The sequence below is a fragment of the Carya illinoinensis genome, chromosome 10 (genome assembly GCF_018687715.1).
Source record: "Carya illinoinensis cultivar Pawnee chromosome 10, C.illinoinensisPawnee_v1, whole genome shotgun sequence".
NCBI classification, from domain to species: Eukaryota; Viridiplantae; Streptophyta; class Magnoliopsida; order Fagales; family Juglandaceae; genus Carya; species Carya illinoinensis.
The window spans coordinates 22,093,164-22,116,575 of record NC_056761.1 but is presented as its reverse complement, the minus strand read 5'-3'; the positions used below and the strand labels follow the sequence as shown (position 1 = coordinate 22,116,575).

The window sequence follows — 23,412 nt, the reverse complement described above, 5'->3', positions numbered from 1 at the left end:
CTTACTCTAAATATCAAATGATGTGAACCCCAATCGACTCGCTTTAAGACCCAACAACAATATTGGAAAACCAACCCAAGAAAGCCAAAATCAAGTCTATGGATGGAGAATCTAGACCCGTTGAGATCCCGTTTCAAGAATCTAGATTATATTAAAATCTAAACCCATTGAATACCCCGTCTCAAGAACCCGGATTACAAGGAGGAACGCCACAAAGGTTGTGATTTACCTTTGATAGGTTCAAACGTTCAATCAAGAACAAGAGGAGATAAACTTAACTCACAATGAATAAATTCATCAATTTCAATAATGTCTTACCCACTCAAATGAGGCTACAAGTGGTTTAAATAACAATCCCCAAAACCCTAAGTGAGCCGCGAGCACTATAGCCTGAATAGTGTCAGGCTACAGTACTTCTAAAACCCTAGTTTACTTTAAATAATAACTTACCAAATATGCGCTTGGCCAAAATACAAGGCCTTCCCAAAAATCCTAGTTCATTAGAAATAAGACATGTGTGGGCTGACATCCTCAAGCCTACTTATTCTAAACTAGGTAAATAAGCTCTTTTAATAAAATAAATAAGTCCAAGGCCTTCAATAAAAATAGGTCCAAGTCGGGTCTTTTGTAGTGTATCATGTGGATGAAAACTAGATCTCCTCTTTTCAAATCCATTTTGAATGTTGGGCTCTTGCTAAACACGTTTCAAGTGGATTTCACCCATCCTTACATAACTTTATTCATCTTTCTAGCTCTTGATCTTGTAATTGTCCATTCTGAAACTTGCAAAGGATCTTTATGACTTGGCCCCACCTTGGGGCCCATCATATTGCCTAATATTCTACAAAGATTATGGTGATCATACTCTTGAAATATTTTCAGACATAATATTTTCTATTTATATATTGATTATATTTTCTTTATTGAAGAGGCTTTATTACACTATAGATATATCAACCTTGTACTTATTTTTTGGCTGAGTACGTCATCGTATAATATGTGATACCCTATTTTTACGTGTATTTTCACTGAAAGAGTATTTTAATTTAATTAAAAGATTGGCTATTTTATTTTAAATTATTGTATTTTAATTGAACTTATTTAGTTGTGAAAATTATTTTGTAGAACTTTCTTAATATTAATTATTGTTTTCAGTTTAAATTGCTGTTTAATTTATTTTAGTTGCTTTTTAGATTTAAAATTTTGTTGTTAGTATTTACTAGTTATTTATTATATTTTAGTTAGATGTGATGTTTAAATTATTTTATTTATTTTATAGCTTTTAAAGTTATTTTCATCGGATCAGTTTCTGAACTCCAGAAGTGAGGACTGGACTTCATTTCTTTTTTCCATCTTTTCTTTTTCTCATTTCTTATTTTTTGGCTGAGTACATCACCATATGATAATGGACTAAGAATACTCTCTATTATAAATAGCCCAAATCACAAGGTAACAGCTCTCATATTCATTTTAGCCTATTACTAAGTTGATCATTTTCTTTTAACTAACTTGAGCATATTAATATAATTCTACCCCGCTATATACTTTTTTTCAAAAATATTTCACGTCCCATAATGATATAGGAAGATCAGAGTTAGATAATATTGAGTTGTTAGATTACACGTTGATGGTATTGAAATACCTTATGATGGCAAATCAATGTAGAGATAATAGGAAAGCGTGATCTTTCCTTAATTGGGGCATTCAGTTTTGAGTGTGTTTCATTATTTTTGCCATAACTTTAGCTACAAATATCATAACAGTACATATGGACGCAATTCAAAAAACTCTTTTCGGCATGCATGCCGTGATATAGCTCGATGTGCATCTTTTTCAATAAAAAAATTCCACTATTTCCCCTTCGAATCCCTATTTTTAATTATTTTTTTTTTACGATAATATTTCGTTTATCGCTTAGAAAGTAATTTTGAATCAGTGAAAAAACCAAGAAATTGGCCAGGAAAGATAAGTACATGCAGTTGGCATCGGATTTGAATACAAAGAGGAACATTGGACAGTAATATTGCTTTCTTGCTAGGAATGGATTAATTGATTATGATAAATGATATGTTTTCTAGGATGATCTTCCTTTGCACTTTAGAAAAGTATTAGCGCGGTCTGTATATATAGAGCTGCGATACAGGTGGAGTTTTGTATAGATTCTTAGCTATTTTACATACAGAAAAATCATGATCGGTTTACAGGCACAAAGAGTTTGTGACTATGATTTGCAGGCAGAAGTAAAAATATAAGTAGTCATGCATGCTAATGTGGAACATTAAAATAGTAGCTCCTTTTGTGTCATCATCCTATCGACGAGTGTCAAGTGTGTGTAAAAGCAACAAATGTGCAAAAAAAAATACGCAACAGATAACGAAAGTCATGACTAAGTACCAGAATTTTTTTCTTGTTTAAAACAACACTGTTCAAAACATTCATAAATAAATATTACAAATCACAAATATAGTTTTAAACCAAATACAAAACATAACTTCAGCACCCCGGTGGAGCCGCATCCTCGGTCTCAGCATCCTCCTCCTCATCCTCGATCTCTGCACCAAAATCTACGGTACCAAAAATGGTGCCGCAGGTAAGTAAAATCCAAACACCACAAGATAAAAATATATAGAACTCAAACAATATGCATGAAATGATGCCAATGTACAAAACCCATAAAATCATATTTTTTCCACGCACGCCAAAAATCTCATTTGGCCCAAAAACATAACCTTTCCAAAGATCACGCCAAAAGTCCCATTTGGCCCATATCAAACTTAATCCATTAACCAAATAATCCGTATGCACCATGACCTCCCCTAGGGGTCATCCGCACACTCTGGCTCCAGTGTCACACCACAGGTAACGACCACGCATGTGACACCTAAAAGAGCGATGCCCAGTTCCGCGCCCCGCGCGTTCGTAGCCAAGCATCCTCTAGCCCTCACCAGCGAAGGGCCACGGAGTCGGTGCGTAGAGCGATGCCCGGTTTTGCGCCCAGCGCGTTCGTAGCCAAGCATCCCCTAGCCCCCGCTCCCGTTGTCATCCAGCGACAACTCAGGGGACGTCACTTAGTTTATTATGCTCCTGAATGACCAGAGGAGCTCCACCGGGATAATACCCCATCCCAACTTGGGGTCATGATAAACATGCACCCGAAAATCCACTACACCAATAAAACAGAATTTTCTCAATTTAATTAAAATGCACATGCATGCACCATGTAAATACGATATCAATGCACAAAACAATCAACCATCCATAAATCCATAAAACAAGCAACTCCCTCCTCCATCCATCCGACCCCCGAACTCCTCGGACTCAGTCCGGAATCAGCCAACCAACAACAAATAATTATTGAATGAGCAAAATATATTTAAATCTAAAAGTACGATTTAAAAAATACTTACAGCGCTATATGGTATTTTTAGAAAGCTCGCGGCGTTGCAAACGGCGGAAGGAAAGCAACGTAATAGTGAAATTTCACTGTGGCCGTGGGTGGCGGCGAAAATGGCGGAGGAATGGCCGAAATGCCCAAAATGGAAATTAGCTCGTGGGAGCTGTTCCGGTGACTGTTAGAGGCCGGAAATGGGTGGGTTAGGACGGCAAGGAGTCGATGATGAAGTGGTGAAGAGGTGGTGGCCGGAGGTGGAGCGACGGCGGCAGATTGGAGCAAAAACCGCTCGGCTTGAAGGTGGATTTTTGGCTAAACGGCGGCTCCGTTGGTGGTGGAATTTTGTGGGGTGGTTCACCGGAGGTAGGGGAAGATTTTGGTGGGGGTGGTGTGGGCCATGTCGGCCGGCAGCGGTGGTGCTGGGAGGTTGAACGTGGACGGCGTGAGGGAGAGGAGAGAGAGAGAGAGAGACGGACAGGGGGGGATCGCGCGGGAGGGGAGGGAAAAAGGAAGAGAAAAAGAAAAAGAAAAAAGAAAGAAAAGAGAAAAAAGGGAAAAAGGGAAAAGGGAAAAGGGAAAAGGGAAAAGAACAGATGGAGGGAAGAAATGAGGTCCAATCCTCAATCCGGAAAACCAAAACAAATCCGCCGAAAACAAGATTAAAAACCGTAAAACGACTAAATAAGTTAAACACCGCATCAAATAAATAAAAAAATAATTTAAAAAGCAATAATTTAAAATAAATAAATAAATATATTAATTAAATTAAAAATAACCCTTCAGTAAAAATATACGTAAAAGTGGGTCGTCACAATAGAAGAAAATATATAGGAGATAACAATGATCAAGTCTTCCAACACCACAGCTGTGATTTTTTCCTTGGTCTTGATGCTCTCTCTTCTCCTCATTTCCTTCTCCCCTGTGGCTGAAAGTAGATTTCCTGGTGGTAAGTTCTATTTATCACTACAACAAAAAATATTTTTTGGGACGAAAATTTTCGTCCCAAAATATATAGATTTCATTTCGAAAGATTTTTTTAGACGAAAAAATTCCGTCCCAAGGTCGTCCCAACATCACTGTCCCAGAAGATATATTGGGAAGAAAAGCACAATTTCGTCCCAAAATATATCTTTTAGAACAATTTTGAAATTGACCGTTTGATACCGTTCGAACGATGCATTTTTTGTCAAGGTTAAAATTCGTTCCAGAATGGCGTTCGAATGCTTCTCAGTTACCGTTCGAATGTTAATGTATCTTTTGAACGGTTATCAAGATACATTCAAACGTTCAATAGAATTACATTCGAACGTTAAAGGAACAGATCGAACGTTGCTGATCAATGTTCGAACGCTATGGTAATGACCTACGTTTGAACGTTTTTTTGAGCATCTGGTATCGCTTGAACGGTTTGGTCATTAATTTTTGAACGGTACATTATCGTTTGAACGACCTACCCATTAATGTTCGAACGTGACACGATCGTTCGAACGGATATTATTTTTATTAAAACCAATAATTATAAAAAAACTAAATAGACATCCATAATATTTGAAAAACATAAATTAGGAACTGTTTAATTACTCACAAAAGTTTTATAATAAGTGCGAAGAAATAAATAACCATGAGACTAGCATTGTTCATACATAATTAGATAATGTCATAAGCTAGACGTAAAAAACCATCAGTTGGTTGGAGGCCTGTACTGTTGCATTTGGAGTTGCATATCTCTCCTGAACTCTACTTGTTCTTCTTCATGTTGTTTGAGGCGCATCTCCATGTCTCCTTGTCTCGCCAATTAAGCCTCTAACTCTTGTTGTTTTGCAACCAATTCTTCAATTCTGCGATTCGCATTCACTTGCGCTATAGAGGCAGACCCGGAAGAAGAGGAAGAGGGAGAAGGTTTTACACAGCGATCCAAACTCCTCAAATATCCTGAACGTTCACCTAGAACTTGTGTAAAAATCTCAACATCATTATTTGAGAAATTTTGATCTGACGCAAATTCAGCACGCAAGGCAATCATTTTATCCTACACATAAGATAAAGAGTTAATATCATCATAAATTTTCAAATATATTTATTTAAAACAAATTATAATACTTACATAATTTTCACGGGCATCAGGATGATTCCACTCTCTATTACGATTAGTATGTGATGCAGCATATAATTTTGTCAGATCATAATTGGCATCTGAATCTTGCTATAATAAAGATTTGTTAAGATATAAAGTCATTATGATTCATATATTCAGTTAACTATATACAAATAAAAGAATAGCAATACCAATTTCTTAGAGAGGCAGTGGAAAGGTCTTGAGCCTGCATGATGAGTAATCTTCAATTTTGATCTATTTGTTTTGTTTATAGAACTTCGCTCCCACATAAGAATTGAAAATATTAGAAAGCAAAATTAAAAATAGGACGACTAAAATAATTAAATTAATTATACCTTATATGATGGATCCTCAAACATGTCACAAAGTTTTTCCCAATCAAAAGGTTGCACATCTTGAAAAGGATGTTGGCGTGATTTTTCACTATTCTCAAACTTATTATAATGCTCATGACACCTCGCCTTATACTTATGGAATGCATTACTCATAAGCTCTTCCACAGTTTTACGCTTCTCTCTCCGACCAAAATTTAATTCGAAATCATCCTTACAGAAAAACATTTAGACAAAGATATTATCATTTATAATATTCTAATTTTAAAGTAAAATAAAATCATTTACCAATTAAATTTCGTTTATTAAACATTACCAAATAACGCTTCTTAATAAGGTCCTTAACATCTTGGGGGACTTTCTTCCATGAACTTGTTGCCAAAGGTGCATAAGTTCGTGTAAGAGGACCCACATGCGATGCAAGCCAAGCTGCTGGTTGTCCTTCGCCTCTGGTATGTTCATCAAGAATGTTAACTTTGATCTTACCCACCTTACAATATTTTTCCAACGTCACGCCTCTCGTAGTGTCTCGACCTTGACGAGATTGTACTGTGAAGTCATCATGATATATAACATTATAATCAATTTTCTATTATAATCTTAATTAATAACTTTTATGACTATTAGAATTTTACCTTGTTCTGTAGAGTCAATCTCTAATGGTGAGTTTGAAGGAGAGCTAGGAACAGGTGGAGATGGGTTGCGAACTTCCTTTCTCTTCGGAGGCATAATTTCAAAAAACAGATACAATATTCATTAAGTAAAATAGTGCTCATCATCACGTGATGTGAAAACATAATTCGTCAATCACTATCTGTATCAGTATCATTTGACAATTTAGTCTCATCATCTGTAGATACTTCAGATGAATCAACATTTTACTCAAGTGTTGCATCAACAATTTCAGCCTCAATATCTTCTCTATTCAATGGAATCATCTCATATGGCTCAAATCCACAAACAAATTAAAGACGGGCTGACTCTCTTGGTATGCTTCTTGAGTAGAGGCATCATCTTCTTCTTCATTTCGCCCTTCTGCCTGAGGGATAACATCATATATATTTCTTCGAGAATATTTTTGTACTACTTGCCATTGATTTCCTAACTTCGGGTCATCTAAGTAGAATACTTGAGATGCTTGAGAAGCTAAAATAAATGGATCATCCTCGTACCATTTTCTTGATATATTAATACTAAAAAAATATTCATCATCACGGACTCCAGTTTGAGGATTGCTTAAATCCCACCAATCACACTTAAACAGATATACTGCAAGCTCCCCCAAATATTTCATTCAAATTATATCAACAATCACTCCATAGAAATCAATATTTTCTCCATCATGACTTCCCTCAACTAGGACACCACTATTTTGTGTTTTCCTATAATGGTCTCGATCTATTGTGTGATACCTACTTCCCCGAGAAATACATGCAGAATATCTTGTAGCCCGTCTCGATGGGCCACGCGCTAATGCGTATAGTTCATCTGATATATCGTTTGGATTATTGGCATGCATTTGTACAACCTACATATTAAGTAAAACTTCTATTATATCAATAAAAAAACAATCAATATTTTCTATTTGTATTGAATGAGTGTCGCATATGTAATGTCATTACCCGTTGTTCAAACCATCTCAGAAACTCCTCTTCATGTTTCTGGTCTATATCATTTACTCATAGTTCCTTGAGCATGTTAATATGATCACTGAAATTGATGATTACCACATGTATTTTATATTCTTAGAATTTTGCGAAAGTAAATGAACGAATACTAAATTAAGAAAAGATTAATACTTACTTCAAGTAATTCTCTATCTCAGGGCAATTGTTCAGCACGTACCACTGAGCTTTCTCAAACTCTCTTCCACATAAGTCATAACCACACACTGCACCAAGTGGACGTAATTGTTGGGAAAACACGGAAAACACATTTCGTTGTCTTGCTCTGTCAATGTCAAAGTTTCTTTCTGGTAGATCAAACCTAATGTCAACTCCGTGGAAATATTTGGAACAGAAGGTATGTCACTCATCATCAATATATGCTTTTGCAATTGATCTTCCTGGGCGAGCCTTGTTACCAATTGTTCGTTTCAACTTCCCAAGAAATCGTTCAATGGGATACATCCATCTATACTGAACTGGTCCTGCAAGTCGAGCCTCACGTGGCAAATGGACTGCTAGGTGAACCATGACATCGAAAAATGACGGTGGGTAAATACTTTCTAGCTTACACAATATTATGGAAATTTCTCGTTCCATTCGATCCAAAGCTTCTACATTTAATGTCTGTGCACATAAGTCTTTGAAAAATAAACCCAACTCAGTCAAAGCCACGCGCACGTCTCTAGTCAAGTACCCACGGATACCAATAGGCAAGATACGCTGCAACAAGACATGACAATCATGACTTTTTAACCCAGTTATTTTCCAGTCATTTGTTCGCACACACCTTGTCAAATTCGAGGCATAACCATCCGGTAATTTAATTTTCATTATCCAGTCACAAAAGTAGCCCTTTCATTCCTTGACAATGTATAGCACCCAATCGGCATGTAAACGGACGAACCATTTTCTTACAACTGCATTTCCGGTCTTATTCCCAACCTTTTCAAATTCTTCCTTGAGTTTAATGTATCCTTCATTTTTCCTTCAATTGACATCAATGTTCCCAATACAGATTCGCATATATTTTTTTCAATATGCATAACATCAAGATTGTGCCATAATTTTAACTTTGACCAGTATGGAAGATCGAAAATTAATATACTCTTCTTAGTCCAATTCAACTCAGATTAGCTCGTTTTCTCTTTCGATATTTTTTACCAAATTCATTACAACCAACATCTACAAATTGTGCAAGTAAATCTTCACCAGACAAATATGGTGGAGGTTGGCCCCATTCAACAGTACCATCAAACATTTGTGAATTTCCCCGCCATCTATGATCACCAGGTACAAATCGACGATGACCCATGAAACATAATTTCCTCCCATAAGTGAGCCATTCAGATTTAGTATGTTTGTTACAAGTTGGACATGCCATTTTCCCCTTAGTATTCCAACCTGACAAGTTTCCATAAGCTGAAAAATCATTTATTGTCCATAAAACGGCAGCATGCATCTTGAACGATGTGCCTGTTGATGAATCAAATGTGACAACCCCATTCTCCCACAAATCTTTCAATTCTGCAATCAATGGCTGTAAGTGTATGTCTATATCATTTCCCGGTGATCTCGGACCTGGAATGAGCAAACTCATCATGAAATATGGATTTTTCATACACTTCCACGGTGGTAGATCATACGGCATAAGTACAACTGGCCAAGTACTGTGACTAGTACTCATGTTCCCAAGCGGATTAAATCCATCTGTTGCCAACCCAAGTCTCACATTACGTGGTTCTTCTGCAAACCATGCGTGTTCCTTATCAAATTCCTTCCACACCTGGGAGTCAGCAGGATGTGATAAAATATCGTCGTTTCTAACTCTGGCTGATGAGTGCCATATCATGTCTGCAGCGGTTGCATGTGACATATATAATCGTTGTAATCTAGGTGTCAATGCAAAGTGGCGTACTACCTTTTGCGACACATTTTGTTTGTCAGATGTCCATCTTGATTCGTGGCATATGGGACATTCGTTCAACTGCTCATTCTCTTGCCAAAATAATATGCAGTCATTCTTACATGCATGTATTACGTTGTAATCAAATCCAAGTCCTCGTTTCAATTTTTTTGCTCCATAGAAGTTACGAGGAAGTGTATTATCTGATGGCAGTGCCTCCTTAAACAACTCGAGTAACATATTGACAGCCTTAATTGATAATCGGCACATTAATTTTATGTGAAGCGGTCATACGGTAAATGACAACTTACTGTGTCTTCTGCATCCTGGATATAGCTCACGTTGTGACTCATTTCACAATCGTGCAAAAGTATTATGACCCCCATCATTTGAACTTGATGTGTCCGTGCCACCTTCATTCATAAACATTCCCGCACCGATGTCACCTAACATTTCTTCCATATCCTCATCATACTCATCTCCAACAACATCTGGTTGTACATCTTCATCGATCTCTTCTTCTTCATGTGGAGTATCGAATGAAGTTAGATATGGTTCGCCGTGTAAGACCCAATCAGTATAACCCTTGTCAATACCTTTCAAAAACAGATGCTCTCTCACCAAGTCTATCTTATGAGAGCGCAAATTCCTGCATTCTTTACATGGGCATTTAATACGTCCATCACTATCACATGTACCCAATGCAAACTCTAAGAATTTCTTAACACCTTCAGCATATACGTTGTAATTCTGACCCAAACGATCACCAACTCGCATCCAACTCTTATCCATGCTGACTATCTTCATTATAAACAATCACATGTGCATCAACAAACAAGCATGTATCATGTATCAATCAAGGAGTATGCCACCTTACACCGGGTAGTTGGTCTTATCCCATTCAGAATTGTAAGATCATAGTCGCAAACCTATCCTCTATAATCTGTCACGCCCAACAAAATTTCGGCAGCATCTCCCCATAGTTCTCCAAATATGCTCGTCTGGTTGTGTACACCAACTTGTTAATCGTCGATACAACATCATCGAAACTGCATATCCGGAGAACAAGGGATAAATCTGCCAAATTCTTAATGCTGGACGTATAACAGATATAGATCGATAATTTGCGAGAATGATCTTACAATTCCAAACTGTCCACTCTGGACAATTCAAGAGTTATCAATCTTTCAATTAAGGCGGATTGATAACTCTTGAACGGGTCTAAGGCTAATTTTGACGAACAAGCAATATAAGATATTCCAATATTTAACATATATCAAACAAACAATGCAACATATGTTAATTAAATATTTATATTATTAAATAATTAGATAGTTGTTTTATATCTTAGTCCAAAATATTTTATTAATTATAACTATTTGTATTTTAATTAACATTCTAGTTAATAATTATAACTATTTGTATTTTAATTAACATTCTAGTTAATAATTATAACTATTTATATTGTAATTAACATTCTAGTTAATAATTATAACTATTTGTATTGTAATTAACATTCATTTTATTAATTATAATTCGGAATTTATATTTTAATTCAAATTTATTTGATTACTTTTAACTTTTAAGTATTTAAGTATTATTAAATCTAGATTATTTGTATTTTATTTAAAATTCATTTTATTAATTCAAAGATTAAGTATTTTTGTGTTATTAAAACAAAACTATTTGTATTAACCTATAGTTGAATAATTCAACTATTAAATATTTAAGTATTATTAAATCTTAGATGATTTGTAATTCAATTCATTCTCATTTGATTACTTTAATCTTTTAAGTATTTAAGTATTATTAAATGTAGATTATAAATAATTAATTTTTAATTCAATTCCTACATTTAAAGTGTTAATTATTTTAACACTGACCAACATAACTGACTCGGTTTCGAATGTGCTTCCAAGTGTAGAAGTGTCAAGTTGTATCAAGGATAAGTCCAGGATCGTATTCCACAAAGACAAAGGGTTATCAAAGCGTATAAGAGATTTGTGAGTAACAAATGAATCAAGTATGAGAGATGAAAATAAAATTAAAATGCAATGCGAAAAGATAATCGAAGTTGAAATTAGAGATTCTAATAAAAAAAAAAACAAATTAACGAACACTTGGATTGGGTATGAGACTCTTTTTATTTCGGATTCTAGATAATTTTCTCGATTAACAATCCAATCAAGGCATTGATAAACGGAAGATAAAAACTTATGCTCAAGTTTTTGCAATATTTTTTTCTAAGGGATTCTCTACTTTACTAGCCAAATACACATTAACAATCAATCGAGAGAAGCCTTGATAATTTCAAGCTTTTGTTGTGCCTTACGTCAACAATAAAACAAGAGCAAGAGTTACAATCTATTTTTAATTCAAATCCGACTAGTAATATAGAGAAATCATCATTTATCGACAAAATATTGCACCTATCTAGAATCCAAAACAAATCAAGCTTCATTCCACAACCCAAGTTTCAGAAATTAGTTACGCATGATATTTTTAGCAACAAAAATTAATCTAAACAAAGCTATTAAAAAAAATCTGTGAGAAGAATTATAAAAAAAAAAAAACAAGAGGGAGCCCAACGCCTACTCAAATGTCTGAACCACTAAAAATTAATCAAGTAAAAAAAACAAGAAAGAGGTTGAAAACAGCGCCGAAGGTCTACATCTCTACCTAAACGAAAAAAAAAAAAAACAATACCTCAAATAATAAAATGCCGTCCGTCCGCACCACCATAAAATCAAGGATTGAAAACAAGTAATAGAAAGAAGAGAACCCACCGACCTGCATTTGAACTAACAAGAACGAAAAAAATAATAATTATAATCAAGCCGCCCAAACAACGTTCAACATAAAACATGAAACGTAAAAAAAAAGTAATGAAAACTAGCCGCCAAGGTCTCAACTAACAGGAAAGAAAAATCAAATGTTGTCGAATTCCTTAACGAGGTATGGAACTGTAAAAAAAAGCAGAATACAATAAAAAAAACCAGCCGAGTGAAAACAAAAGGAATGAATAAAAGCTAAAACAAGCCGCCTGCTACTAAACGGAAGAGAAAGAAAATAAACTCAAAGCTCACTCTACTGCTGCCTCCAGCTACACGAAAAAGAAAAGAGATAATAATCTACTCTACTGTGCTGCCGAATGTAAACCAAAAGAAAGCTATGAAAATCTACTGCTAGCGTCTAAAACAAAAAGCAAGAATGAAATTAATGCCTGAAAAACAAAACCAGCTACCTGCTGTGTCCAAACGAAGACAACGTCTGGAACCGAAAGACAAAATAGCATGCCAAAAGGCTACTGAAAATAAACTAGAAACCGAGAGCTTCAGAGAGCCCCTGCCTGAAACAAAAACTGGAAAGAAAAAAAAAAGTAAAACTCCCTTCTGCAACGTAAAGAAAAGAAAAAATATGAGTGTCCCAATAAGCTTCAAGCCCCCAGTTTTATGAGGTCTGTAAGCTTACAGCCAGCTCAAAAGAATAACAAAAAAATAATAATAAAAAAAAAAAGGAGAGCTGGAGCCCTATAGACCATGTGCATGGTTCTGTTTTTGGTCCAGCACATGATTCTGTTGCTTTCTTGCGTGCTGTCTGCTGTGTTTGTTGGTTTGTTTCCCTTCCATCCGTGAGTTCCAGCATCCTACCATGTTCAGGCCATGTTCAGCAAAGTAAAGAGAGAATTTGTCGCCCAGCCATGTGCTTGGTTCTGCTGCTTTCCAATGAAATCCGAGTGTGTGCTATCCGTCCGTGTGAGTTTCCTTGCTGCAGGTTTATTGCATGTGTGAGCTAGTCCCACGTTTTCTGCATGTGTGAGCTGGTCCCACGTTTTCTGCATGTGTGAGCTGGTCCCACGTTTTCTGCATGTGTGAGCTGCTATGGTCCATGTGATGCTATTGATCTCTTGCTGCACGTAGGTCTCCAATGAAAAGAGAGTGAAAAATAAAATAAACCAGCCCAACTCTACTGCAACGTGCTGCGTCCAGCATGATATGTTCGGCGTGCTCCTGCTGTTGGCTGTCCGAGTGAAGTGCAATTGATCTCTATTAGATGAGATTCCATAAAACCATAATCAATTCTTCTATTTCCTCATAGATCCTATTCTTTCTTTCCTTCCATAAATGCCCTACAATATATAAATGAAATGATATTATAGTTTAAATATTTCAAGCGCAAATATGAGACTTTGATGTGCAAAAAATATTGGCATCAATTAATTTGACATTCAATATTAGAATTTGATGCATAATTAAGTGTTCAATCCTTATTTGATAAAATAAATCACTCATTTAAACAACTTAATTATGTAATTCTAACCCTTTATCAATAATGTTCAAACAGTGCTAGTCACCGTTCGATCTAAGGACATACGTTCGAACGGCACACGAATACAGTTCGAACAGAATAATTCCAGATTACAATCGTCTTCAACCTCCGAAAACCTCAACATTTACAGTTTAAATTACATCAAAAGACAGCAAACTATATGACGAACTCATTATAGCAAACGAAAACACTTATATAAAAACTAAAATGAGAATATATTTAAGGAAAATACCTGATTTGGAGAGATAAACCGAAAAATCCACCCGTACCCAATGCCCAAAACTTAAATACTCTTCACCAAATGGTAAAAACAACCTCTTAATCCGAAAATATAGGAGATTGATAGAAATTAGTAATATTTGAGGGCTGGATTGAAGAATAATGGCGTTGCTTGGAAGAAAATGAGCGTGGGAACGACTGGAAGTCGACTGGAACGAGTGCGAGATTGTGAGGTTCTGTCGTGTAAATGTAGAACATTGATGTTCGAACGGTTATTTAATGAACGTTCGAACGTCAAATAGATTAGCGCAAAAATTTTCCCCCGCTAATTAAACGTTCGAACGTGAAAATGGACGTTCGAACGTTTTCTTATACGTTTGAACGGTTATTTTAAACCGTTCAAACGTCAAATTAAAATGTTGCTTATTGTATTTTTTTTGCACTATACCTTTAAATATAATAACTTGTAAATATACTATAGTTTAGAGACATAGTAATATAACTATATAATATATAATCAAACATATATTATATAGTTTAGTAACATATATAGTGTAAAATATCATATTACATCTAGTATTATAGTCAAGTATATATATATTAACCTATTATATATAACATATATATGGTATCATAGCATAGGGTTATATGTATCACATGCATATATATATATATATAATGTTTATTATATTATATTATTATTATAATATTATTTAATAATAGGATATCTACTATTATATATAGTGTTATCTATACTACTAGCAATTAGAGTGTATTATAATGAAGCTAAAATTGAGCATATATAGTGTCATTTATAGTGCTAAAATAGAGAGTGTCATCTAATTAGCCTATAACTACAATATAATATGAAAAATATACTAAACAAGTCATGTAATACATATACTATTAAATATATATATATATATTAGTTAATATCACATATAATATATATGTTATATAAATACATGAGCATAGTTTCATGTATATAGTAGTCTATATTATATTAATTATACTATATAATATAACTTATACCATATACTATATAATATTCAATAGTATAATATATTTTAATTAAATATAATATAATATATACTATATATATAATATATAGTGTTTAATAATATATAAGTGCATTAAATATATTGCATTTAATATATTTAACAGTTAAAATATATTATAATTGAATTAATTATTATATTTAATATAATTAATACCGAATATTGCATTTAAATAATATTTATTATCATGAAATTTGGATTAATTAGAGAACGGTATTAATTGTCAGTTAATACGTTCGAACGGTATTAACTTACCGTTCGAACGGTACTGCATATATAAGCCCATCTCGACGTCATTTTCACGGAAGTTTACGTCTGCATTTCCTCCGTTCTAAGCCTCCAAACTGTCAATCTCCGCCGTTGAACGCCCTCTTCGCCGCCGTCAATAGTGCCCACTCAAAGCCTCTACCTCTAACTACCGGTATCTTTCATTTTTAAAGCATTTTACCGTTGAGATTTAGGTTTTTGATAGATTAATTGTTTAAGTTAGGATAAACCTATTTATACATCAAAATAATCGGTAGATTTGCATAAATTCATGTTAGGAACGTTTATTTAGGTTTCTATTGCATTTATTTTGGTGTAAAATCCAGGGAATCGAAGGATTCCATGGATTTCAATGGCCGAGTCGACTCGACCTGGAATCCCGATTGACACCAATATCGTTCGAACGCTATGAGTAGCGTTCGAATGCTATTCATTAACGGTCAAACGATATAACGTAACGGTCGAACGGTCGGTCTGTTACTGTTCAACCGTTACACGAACCGTTCGAACGGTTATTCAGACAGTCAAACGGTTAGCCTATTTTCCAATACATTAATATTAGAAATCTAATATTTTCTAGTCTTTTTTTAATATTATATTTTTATTAATATTTATCTAATTAATATTGATATTGAGAGATATATTTATTAAAAATAATGTTGTTCATAATATCAAATATTATTAAATTGCTATTTGTTTCAAACTATTGTAAATAGTTCTTTATTGTATTTTTCTTGTTAATGTTATATATCTAATTCATAATTATAAATTTCAGATTGATTATAATGTCTACTTCTAGACCGGCACGTAAGTGACGCAATCTTGGTGAGAGTAGTAGTGGTCCAGTTCGGGAGAGGACAGTTTCACTGGAGCGACCAGTGAAGATTTCTGGTTTCCAGAGTCTTCTCTGGGAGGGTCATTCATTACCCTCAGTATTCAGTGATCGTGGTTGGGGACCTATCTTGGATGAGTGGGAGGAAGCATGGGAGCCAGTCTCCTACATTGACATTGTTGCTGAGTTCTATAGAAAACTTGGCAGTGCCAACGCAGATGATTCTGGGGCCTACAGGATCACTGTCCGAGGAGTACCCGTTGTATTTTCACGGGATGGACTTGCTGAGCATCTCGGTATTCCTAGGCTGCCAGATGCATATCCGAATGTGGTGCCTAAAGAGTCTGATCCTTCAGTTGAGGCGGAGACAGATGAGGAGGAGGCATCAGTTTATACTGATGAGGTCGATACCCTTGCTGATCATGAGGTGAGGGATTTGGTTGTCGGTCCAGATGCTCCACCGTATGACGGGACGAAGAGCATTAAACAGGCAGATTTATCTTCTTTCTTTAAGATATTAAATTTGATAATTGCCAATAACATTGACTCTCGGCAGCACAAGACAGAAGTTGGCATTGATCGGACTAAATTTATGATATGGGTCGCTCGTGGCATTCCTATCGACTTGGTGGGGTATATATTTGATAGGATTCGATCAGAGTCTCGGTACATTTCGATGGATATACTACCATTCGAAGTCCTGATCACCCGATATCTACTATGTGCTGGTGTTGTGCCAGATGTTGCTGAGCACGGGACACTTGAGACTGCGTTTTCGTGCACATGTTCCAGAACCAGTTGATCCTCACAGAGATGCACAGCCGGGAGATCATGGAGTCTCAGCTGCAACTGCTGAGACATCTACACGGGCCGAGGCATCAGTCCACAGTGTTACTTGTGAGGAGATGGCTGAGATAGTGCATGCAGCGATCAGCGAGCAGACATCAGCAGTGATCGATGCAGTGCGTATGGAGATCCATTCTGCTGTGTCTGAGCTTCGTACAAAGTTTGCTGCCATGTCTACGACTTAGGTCACCATCAGTACTCGACTGACACAAATAGAGGAACGTATAGCTACAGTCGAGGAAGTGTGCAAAGACTTGGGGTCTTAATTACTTTATGATATATTTTATTTATTTATTTACTATTTTTTGTATAGACAACATTTTATGTTTTGTAAATTCAGTATTTAAGTATGAAATAGTATTGTTTTATATTTTCTAAACTAATTCTTAATTTAGATTATTCATATTATTTAATTAACCAATTTTTTATAATTACTAGTTAATCTAAATATAATTTGGCAAAAAACTTAAAAAATTAAAACCCTGGTCACCGTTCGACCGCTTCAAATAACGTTTGAACGGTGAATATGCATCATTCGAACGTTTATAATTTACCGTTCGAACGGTTTGTCAATTTCCCTCCAGAATAATTTTGCCTATCGCGCCAATATTATGTTCAAATGGTAACAATTAAACGTTCGAATGGTTAATCATTAACAGTCAAACGGTTAACTTATTTGGGACAAAAAATTTCATCCCTAAGAATAGCGTTCAAATGGTCTGGCATTCCGTCGTTATTTTGGAACGAAATTCAAATTTTGTTCCAAAATCTCACTTTTTGGGACGATTTCCAATTCGTCCCAAAGCAATTTCATCCCAAAAAATGATTTTTGTTGTAGTGTATATGCATGATTAACTACCACTCCATAACCATCCATATATACACACACACACAAGTAAAATTACAAATTAATTTGACTTGTTGCGATACAATATATTACAAAACTCTCTGTAGAGTGAAGTAGATCTAATGTATCACATCTAACGATATTATAAATTTGTGAACTTTACCTCTGTGAGTTCTTTTTCTGAACCTAATAATTCTTATATATATAGATAGATAGATAATCCACCAGTACTTTAGACAGTTTGTATGATTGATTTATAAAGTTAATACAATATAAAACTAGTATTCGATTGGCATGATATATTTTTAAAGTAATATTTATATAAAAACTTGACATTCATTTAATTTTTATATTTTGATGGAATTGAATAAATTATGAGTGCATGCAGTTCATGCATGCGATGGTGAAAGAGGAGGCAGCGGGCATTCTTTTTGATGTTGTGCATAGTGTAGAAAGTGGAGAGACATGCCCTGGCGTTGTTGAGAAGTTCAAGTTGAATGCTGAGACCTTTACTTTGATCAACCCTAGCCTCAACTGCGATGCACTCTTCGTTCGTCAATGGGTTTGTATTGATGGTGCTCCAATTAACTAAACATACAATGTATTAACTATGCATTTGGAAATAATTCCCTGTATGAACGATGCATGGGGAGGAAAGAACTAATATTCTTTCTGCATTTATTTTGAATTATGTGTCAACAGCCGTATTGTTGATGTTGAAATCATGAAATAAAACTCTCCCTCACGTTTTTGCAACAAAATATTATAATTTGTGGCAATTTATGAAATGAGAGCACATCTTTTTGTAAGTGGTGAGGAATCACCATCTCAAGTAAAAACACATCATGTATTCGTAAATATCCACAAGAAAACTACTTATTTGCGACCAGTTAGTTCCAACGAAATGACTATTTTCAGTTAAAATTGGTTGTAAATAGTCTTTTGGTTGTAATAAATTATTCACAAAAATCCAATTTTCTTGTAATATATGCTGAGGAATTACCCTGGCCACTACAGAAAACTCAATATTTATAGAATTGTACATTAGGACTGTTCATACGGGCCGGATTTTATCCGGCTCGGCCCAGAACCCGGATAACCGGATTTCCGGTTTCAGTTATCAGACCGGGTCAAATCCGATCCGAAATCCAGATTTTAGAAAACCGGATTAATCCAGACCGGGTATCGAATTTAAAATCCGGAACCCGGATTTAAAACCCGGTACCTGGGTTATAAAAAGGATGTTTACCAATTGATGCCCGGGTAGGGTTTGTGTTGCTTTCTGCTTCTCGAGTAGCCGCTCCCCACCCCCCCTCGAGAGATTTCTCCCAAGACTTCCCTCCACTCTCTCGATCTTTCTCTCTGCTCTACAAAGTTTTATTTTAAGATGACGGAAGACTGTCACTCGTCCTCTGCCGATCGAAGATCTGTTACTCGCCGCCATCGTCTTCTACTCTTTGCTCCGTCGTCGACTTCTACAACCCAAGGTTAGATTTTTATTGGTTCGTTTCCTATTTTTTCGTTTGGGTTCTTTTCCTATTTTTTCCTTTGGGTTCGCTTTTACCTTGTTTTTCCTCATGGAGCGAAATGCTAGCCACAAATTCATTTCTTCAATCAGAGTTATGGCCTTAATCTTGGGAGTGTATGCTATTGATCTATCACTCTTTTTTTTTTCTTAAAGTAAAGATCTTCATTTCTTCATTTCAAAGGGTCTGTGTCTTTTGTGGAAGTAATTCAGGGAACAGAAACATCTTCAGTGATGCAGCTCTTGATCTTGGAAGAGAACTGGTCGGTACTCTCTCTCTCTCTCTCTCTCTCTCTCTCATACACATACACTAGTCAACACCTATATCTAGGTTTCAAACATTCGTTTAAGGGTTTTAAAAAGGTGATCATTTATTGCAGGCGGAGAGGAAGATGGATTTGGTGTATGGAGGAGGAAGTGTTGGGCTGATGGGATTGGTTTCTCAAACAGCTTTTGATGGTGGATGTCATGTGCTAGGGTAAGAGATTTAATGGGGAGCATATAAACATAGGACTTGGCTTTTTCAGTGTTTTAACAACGTATAATACATATAATATATATGTTCTGATTGGGTGTAGTTTTTCCTTTTTGATGATTTATTTGGTTTGGTTTAATGTATGTTCCAAGTCTCTTTCTAGTGCATATATTTCCATATATATACCAAAAAAATCTGGACTAATTCATGTTGTCATTTCTCTTTATTCTAACTGATCATCATCTTTTTCCATTTCTTGGTTAGAGTTATCCCAACTACACTTATTCCTGTTGAGGTATGAAGATCTCTCTCTCTCTCTCTCTCTCTCTCTCTCTCTCTCTCTCTCTCTCTCTCTCTCTCTCTCTTTCTCGGATGTGACTAGTACTACTTATGAATTGTTCTCAGATATCTAGCCATGCAGTGGGAGAAGTGTTGATTGTATCAGATATGCACAAAAGGAAGGCTGAAATGGCTCGTCGAGTTGATGCTTTTGTCGCTCTTCTTGGTATATATATACAAATATATGCGAATTTTGAGATCAAAAAAGAAAGAACATGTACATATATAGCATAAATAGGAGTACTTTCATTAATTAATTTGTTAGATATTGATCGATGAAAGTTTTTCCCCCATAACCCTTTCTCTCTGTTATATAAATATGAAGGAGGATATGGAACCATGGAAGAGTTGCTTGAGATGATAACATGGTCTCAGCTTGGGATACATGACAAACCAGTAAGTTAAATTGCCGTTTGCTCCTCATGATATATATGAACGTTTATATATTTATGGAAAATAAACACTAATTCAATTTAATTTGGGGAATTTACAGTAGTAGTTCCCAAAGTTTCCTCAATATATATATCATGATATATATATATATATATATATATATATAGAGAGAGAGAGAGAGAGAGAGAGAGAGAGAGAGAGAGAGAGAATTACTAAACGTAGTACTACTTAGCTAGCTAACACCTGCATGGATCATCATGCATCACTCTCTTTTTTTTTCTTTAAAGTAAAGATCTTCATTTCTTAAAGTAAAGATCTGCATCACCGAAGATTTGGTGGCTATTATAGGTATTGCTGATATCATAGGCAAAAGATTTGGGTCGATGAAGCTTCCTTTTAATCAACAGAAGAGTTGGGCGGGTAGCATATCCATGTTTGGTTGTGGATTCCTGATTTCCATCGGGTTCGTTTGAAACTACCATTGTGGCCAACCAACTGAGTTATTGAAATTGAACTTGCTATATATGGATTTAGTTACTGACATGAAAATTATCTTTGCAATGTAGGATGCTGTATTACTATTCAGTTCTGGGATATTTCCAATTGGATTGGGGAACAACAGTGCAAAAAGTGGCTCTAGTATCCTTGGTTGCAACAGTGGTGGAGTCCCTTTCAACCACAGATGTAGTAGATGACAACATATCAGTTCCTTTAGCAAGCATGGCAATGGCATTTTTCAGTTTTGGTTATTAGCTCGCAATCGCAGCACCCTTTTTTTTCCCTTCTATAAATTGCCATACTAATAATAGTAGTGGCTCAATAATAAATAGTGATGTTATTGAAATCCTGAAAAGTGAGGGAGTGATGTATCCTTTCAATATCCTTGAAATCCCAGCAAATTAAAAACATTTTGAGTTATTAATATTGAAAATATTGGATACATTTAGGCTTTTATAAGGGGTTTAATTTTAAAAAAAAAAAAAAAAAAAGAGAGAGAGAGAGAGACCCGGGTTCAATCCGGGACCAAAACCCGGATTCATACGGGTTATGGCCCGTTTTTTACCCGGGCTAACCCGGTCTGGTTCCAGCCCGGATTTGAAATCCGGGTTCCTGTTTGGGTCCACCCGGATTCCCAGGTCGGAACTCGGATGAATAGGCCTACTAATAGTATTAAGGGCTATGGACTTCTGCTTCTTATCCACAAGAAGAGTATGTTCATACGTTTGTAGGGAGCCCACCAACTCTTCAATTCTCATAGCATCCAAATCTTTACTTTCTTCAATAGCCGTAACTTTAGGGCGAAACCTCTCGAGAAGAGATATGAGAACTTTTCTCACAACTCTGTTCTCAGGAATTATGTCCCCCAAATTAAAGCGAGAGTTGACAACATCATTTAGCTTGGCATAGAAAGCATCAAATGTTTCATCATCCTTCATTCTCAATTCTTCAAAACTAGTGGTCAGCATTTGAAGCTTGGAATTCTTTACAGCCTTGGTACCTTCATGGGTAATCTCAAGAATATCCCAAGCCTCTTTGCAATTTTGACACATGGAGATCCACTTGAACACTTCTTGGGACACAGCTATGAAAATCGCATTCAAGTCTTTGCTATTCCAACCACACTCATTTATTTCATCCCTAAAGTAATTTTCCACACTTTTGGGGGTTTGAACTCCCTTAACAATAGCAACTGGTTCTTTCCAACCATTTGTTATGGAAACCCATACTCATTCATCCATAGACTTTAGGAAGGCTCTTATTCAAACTTTCCAATAAGCGTAGTTGTTTCCATCAAAATATGGTGGAGATGTGAGAGATTGAGACTTATCCATTGAAACCACTATAGTAGGATCACACTCAGGAATTGAATCCTAGTGGAGTAAACCCTCTCTGATACCAACTGAAAAAATAATGGTTCTACCAATCACTACACCTACAAGGGGTGACTAGGTGAAATCCAATTTTTATGATCTTTTCAAAATTAGTCAAACAAACAATTAATAAAGGAATCAAATAACACAAATAATCAACACATGATGTTGATCACAGAGTGCAAACTCATTTGAAGAACATCTTCAAAATCTAAAACCATTCCGGGAGTAAGACACCACCTCAAATCCACTATGGAAAACAAGTTTTTTACAACCAATTTAGAGACACTCACAAAATCTTTGTAGTAGCTAAACTTGGCTTGCAACACCACAAGCAACCCCTTCAATCTCTACACAGATGTAGTGTCGAAACTCCGACCTTTCTATAGCTTCTCACGAGAACCTCTCGATCTCTGCATCAACAGCAGCTCCGGAGGCTTCCAGCCAATGAACATGTCCACTTTAATGGACTCAAGTAAAATTTAATTTTGAGTGTGGTGTGGTGGAGATGTGTTTATCCAAGAGAGAATCAACTAAGTGGGGTAGAGGTTGCTCTAAAAAGTTCTTGGAAGCCCTAAGGGTTTTTGCTCTGATTCTCCACTCCAAAGAACATAAGAGAGTTGTTCTATTTATAGTCCCAAGTGAAAGAGGTGCTCAAAACTCTAAATTTTAAGTGATCTAAAACATTGGCTCGAGCAAAGTGTAGAGCGAGAGTCGAGTTCACACCATCTTTCAGAAGTCGCTCGAGCACCATGTCGAGTGCATATTGAGTGACCCACTCTGGATAGCCTCGCTCGAGTGCCACATCGAGCACACATCGAGTGACCGATGGGTCTCGCTCGAGTGCCACGTCAAGGACATATCGAGTGACCAATGGGTCTCCCTCAAGTGCCACATCGAGTGACCCCATCTGGATGGGCTCGCTCGAGCTCCACTTAGAGCTCCAGTCGAGAGACCCAAACTGGATGGGCTCACTCGAGCGCCAGTCGAGTGACCCACTCT

General features: G+C 35.9%; 1 protein-coding gene and 1 long non-coding RNA gene across 2 annotated transcripts; both read left to right on the top strand.

Annotated features, from left to right (window-relative positions):
- Nucleotides 1-19,451: 19,451 nt before the first annotated feature.
- On the top strand, nt 19,452-20,551 carry LOC122278552 (probable cytokinin riboside 5'-monophosphate phosphoribohydrolase LOGL1). Its single transcript, XM_043088732.1, has 5 exons — nt 19,452-19,595; nt 19,713-19,810; nt 20,072-20,102; nt 20,213-20,312; nt 20,472-20,551. Exons 1-5 carry the CDS (start codon nt 19,452-19,454, stop codon nt 20,549-20,551), a joined length of 453 nt encoding a protein of 150 aa, XP_042944666.1.
- Nucleotides 20,552-20,868: 317 nt separating this feature from the next.
- LOC122279730 lies at nt 20,869-21,463 on the top strand. Its single transcript, XR_006229659.1, has 2 exons — nt 20,869-21,002; nt 21,106-21,463. It is a non-coding gene; the product is annotated as an uncharacterized LOC122279730 (long non-coding RNA).
- Nucleotides 21,464-23,412: the final 1,949 nt, after the last annotated feature.

Bases quoted from the DNA above. Each gene is read 5' to 3' on its own strand.
- LOC122278552 (XM_043088732.1), top strand. From the start codon at position 19,452: ATGCTATTGATCTATCACTCTTTTTTTTTTCTTAAAGTAAAGATCTTC. The intron at 19,811-20,071 runs GTAAGAGATTTA...TTTCTTGGTTAG, and splicing joins GGTGGATGTCATGTGCTAGG to AGTTATCCCAACTACACTTA. The intron at 20,313-20,471 runs GTATATATATAC...ATAAATATGAAG, and splicing joins TGCTTTTGTCGCTCTTCTTG to GAGGATATGGAACCATGGAA.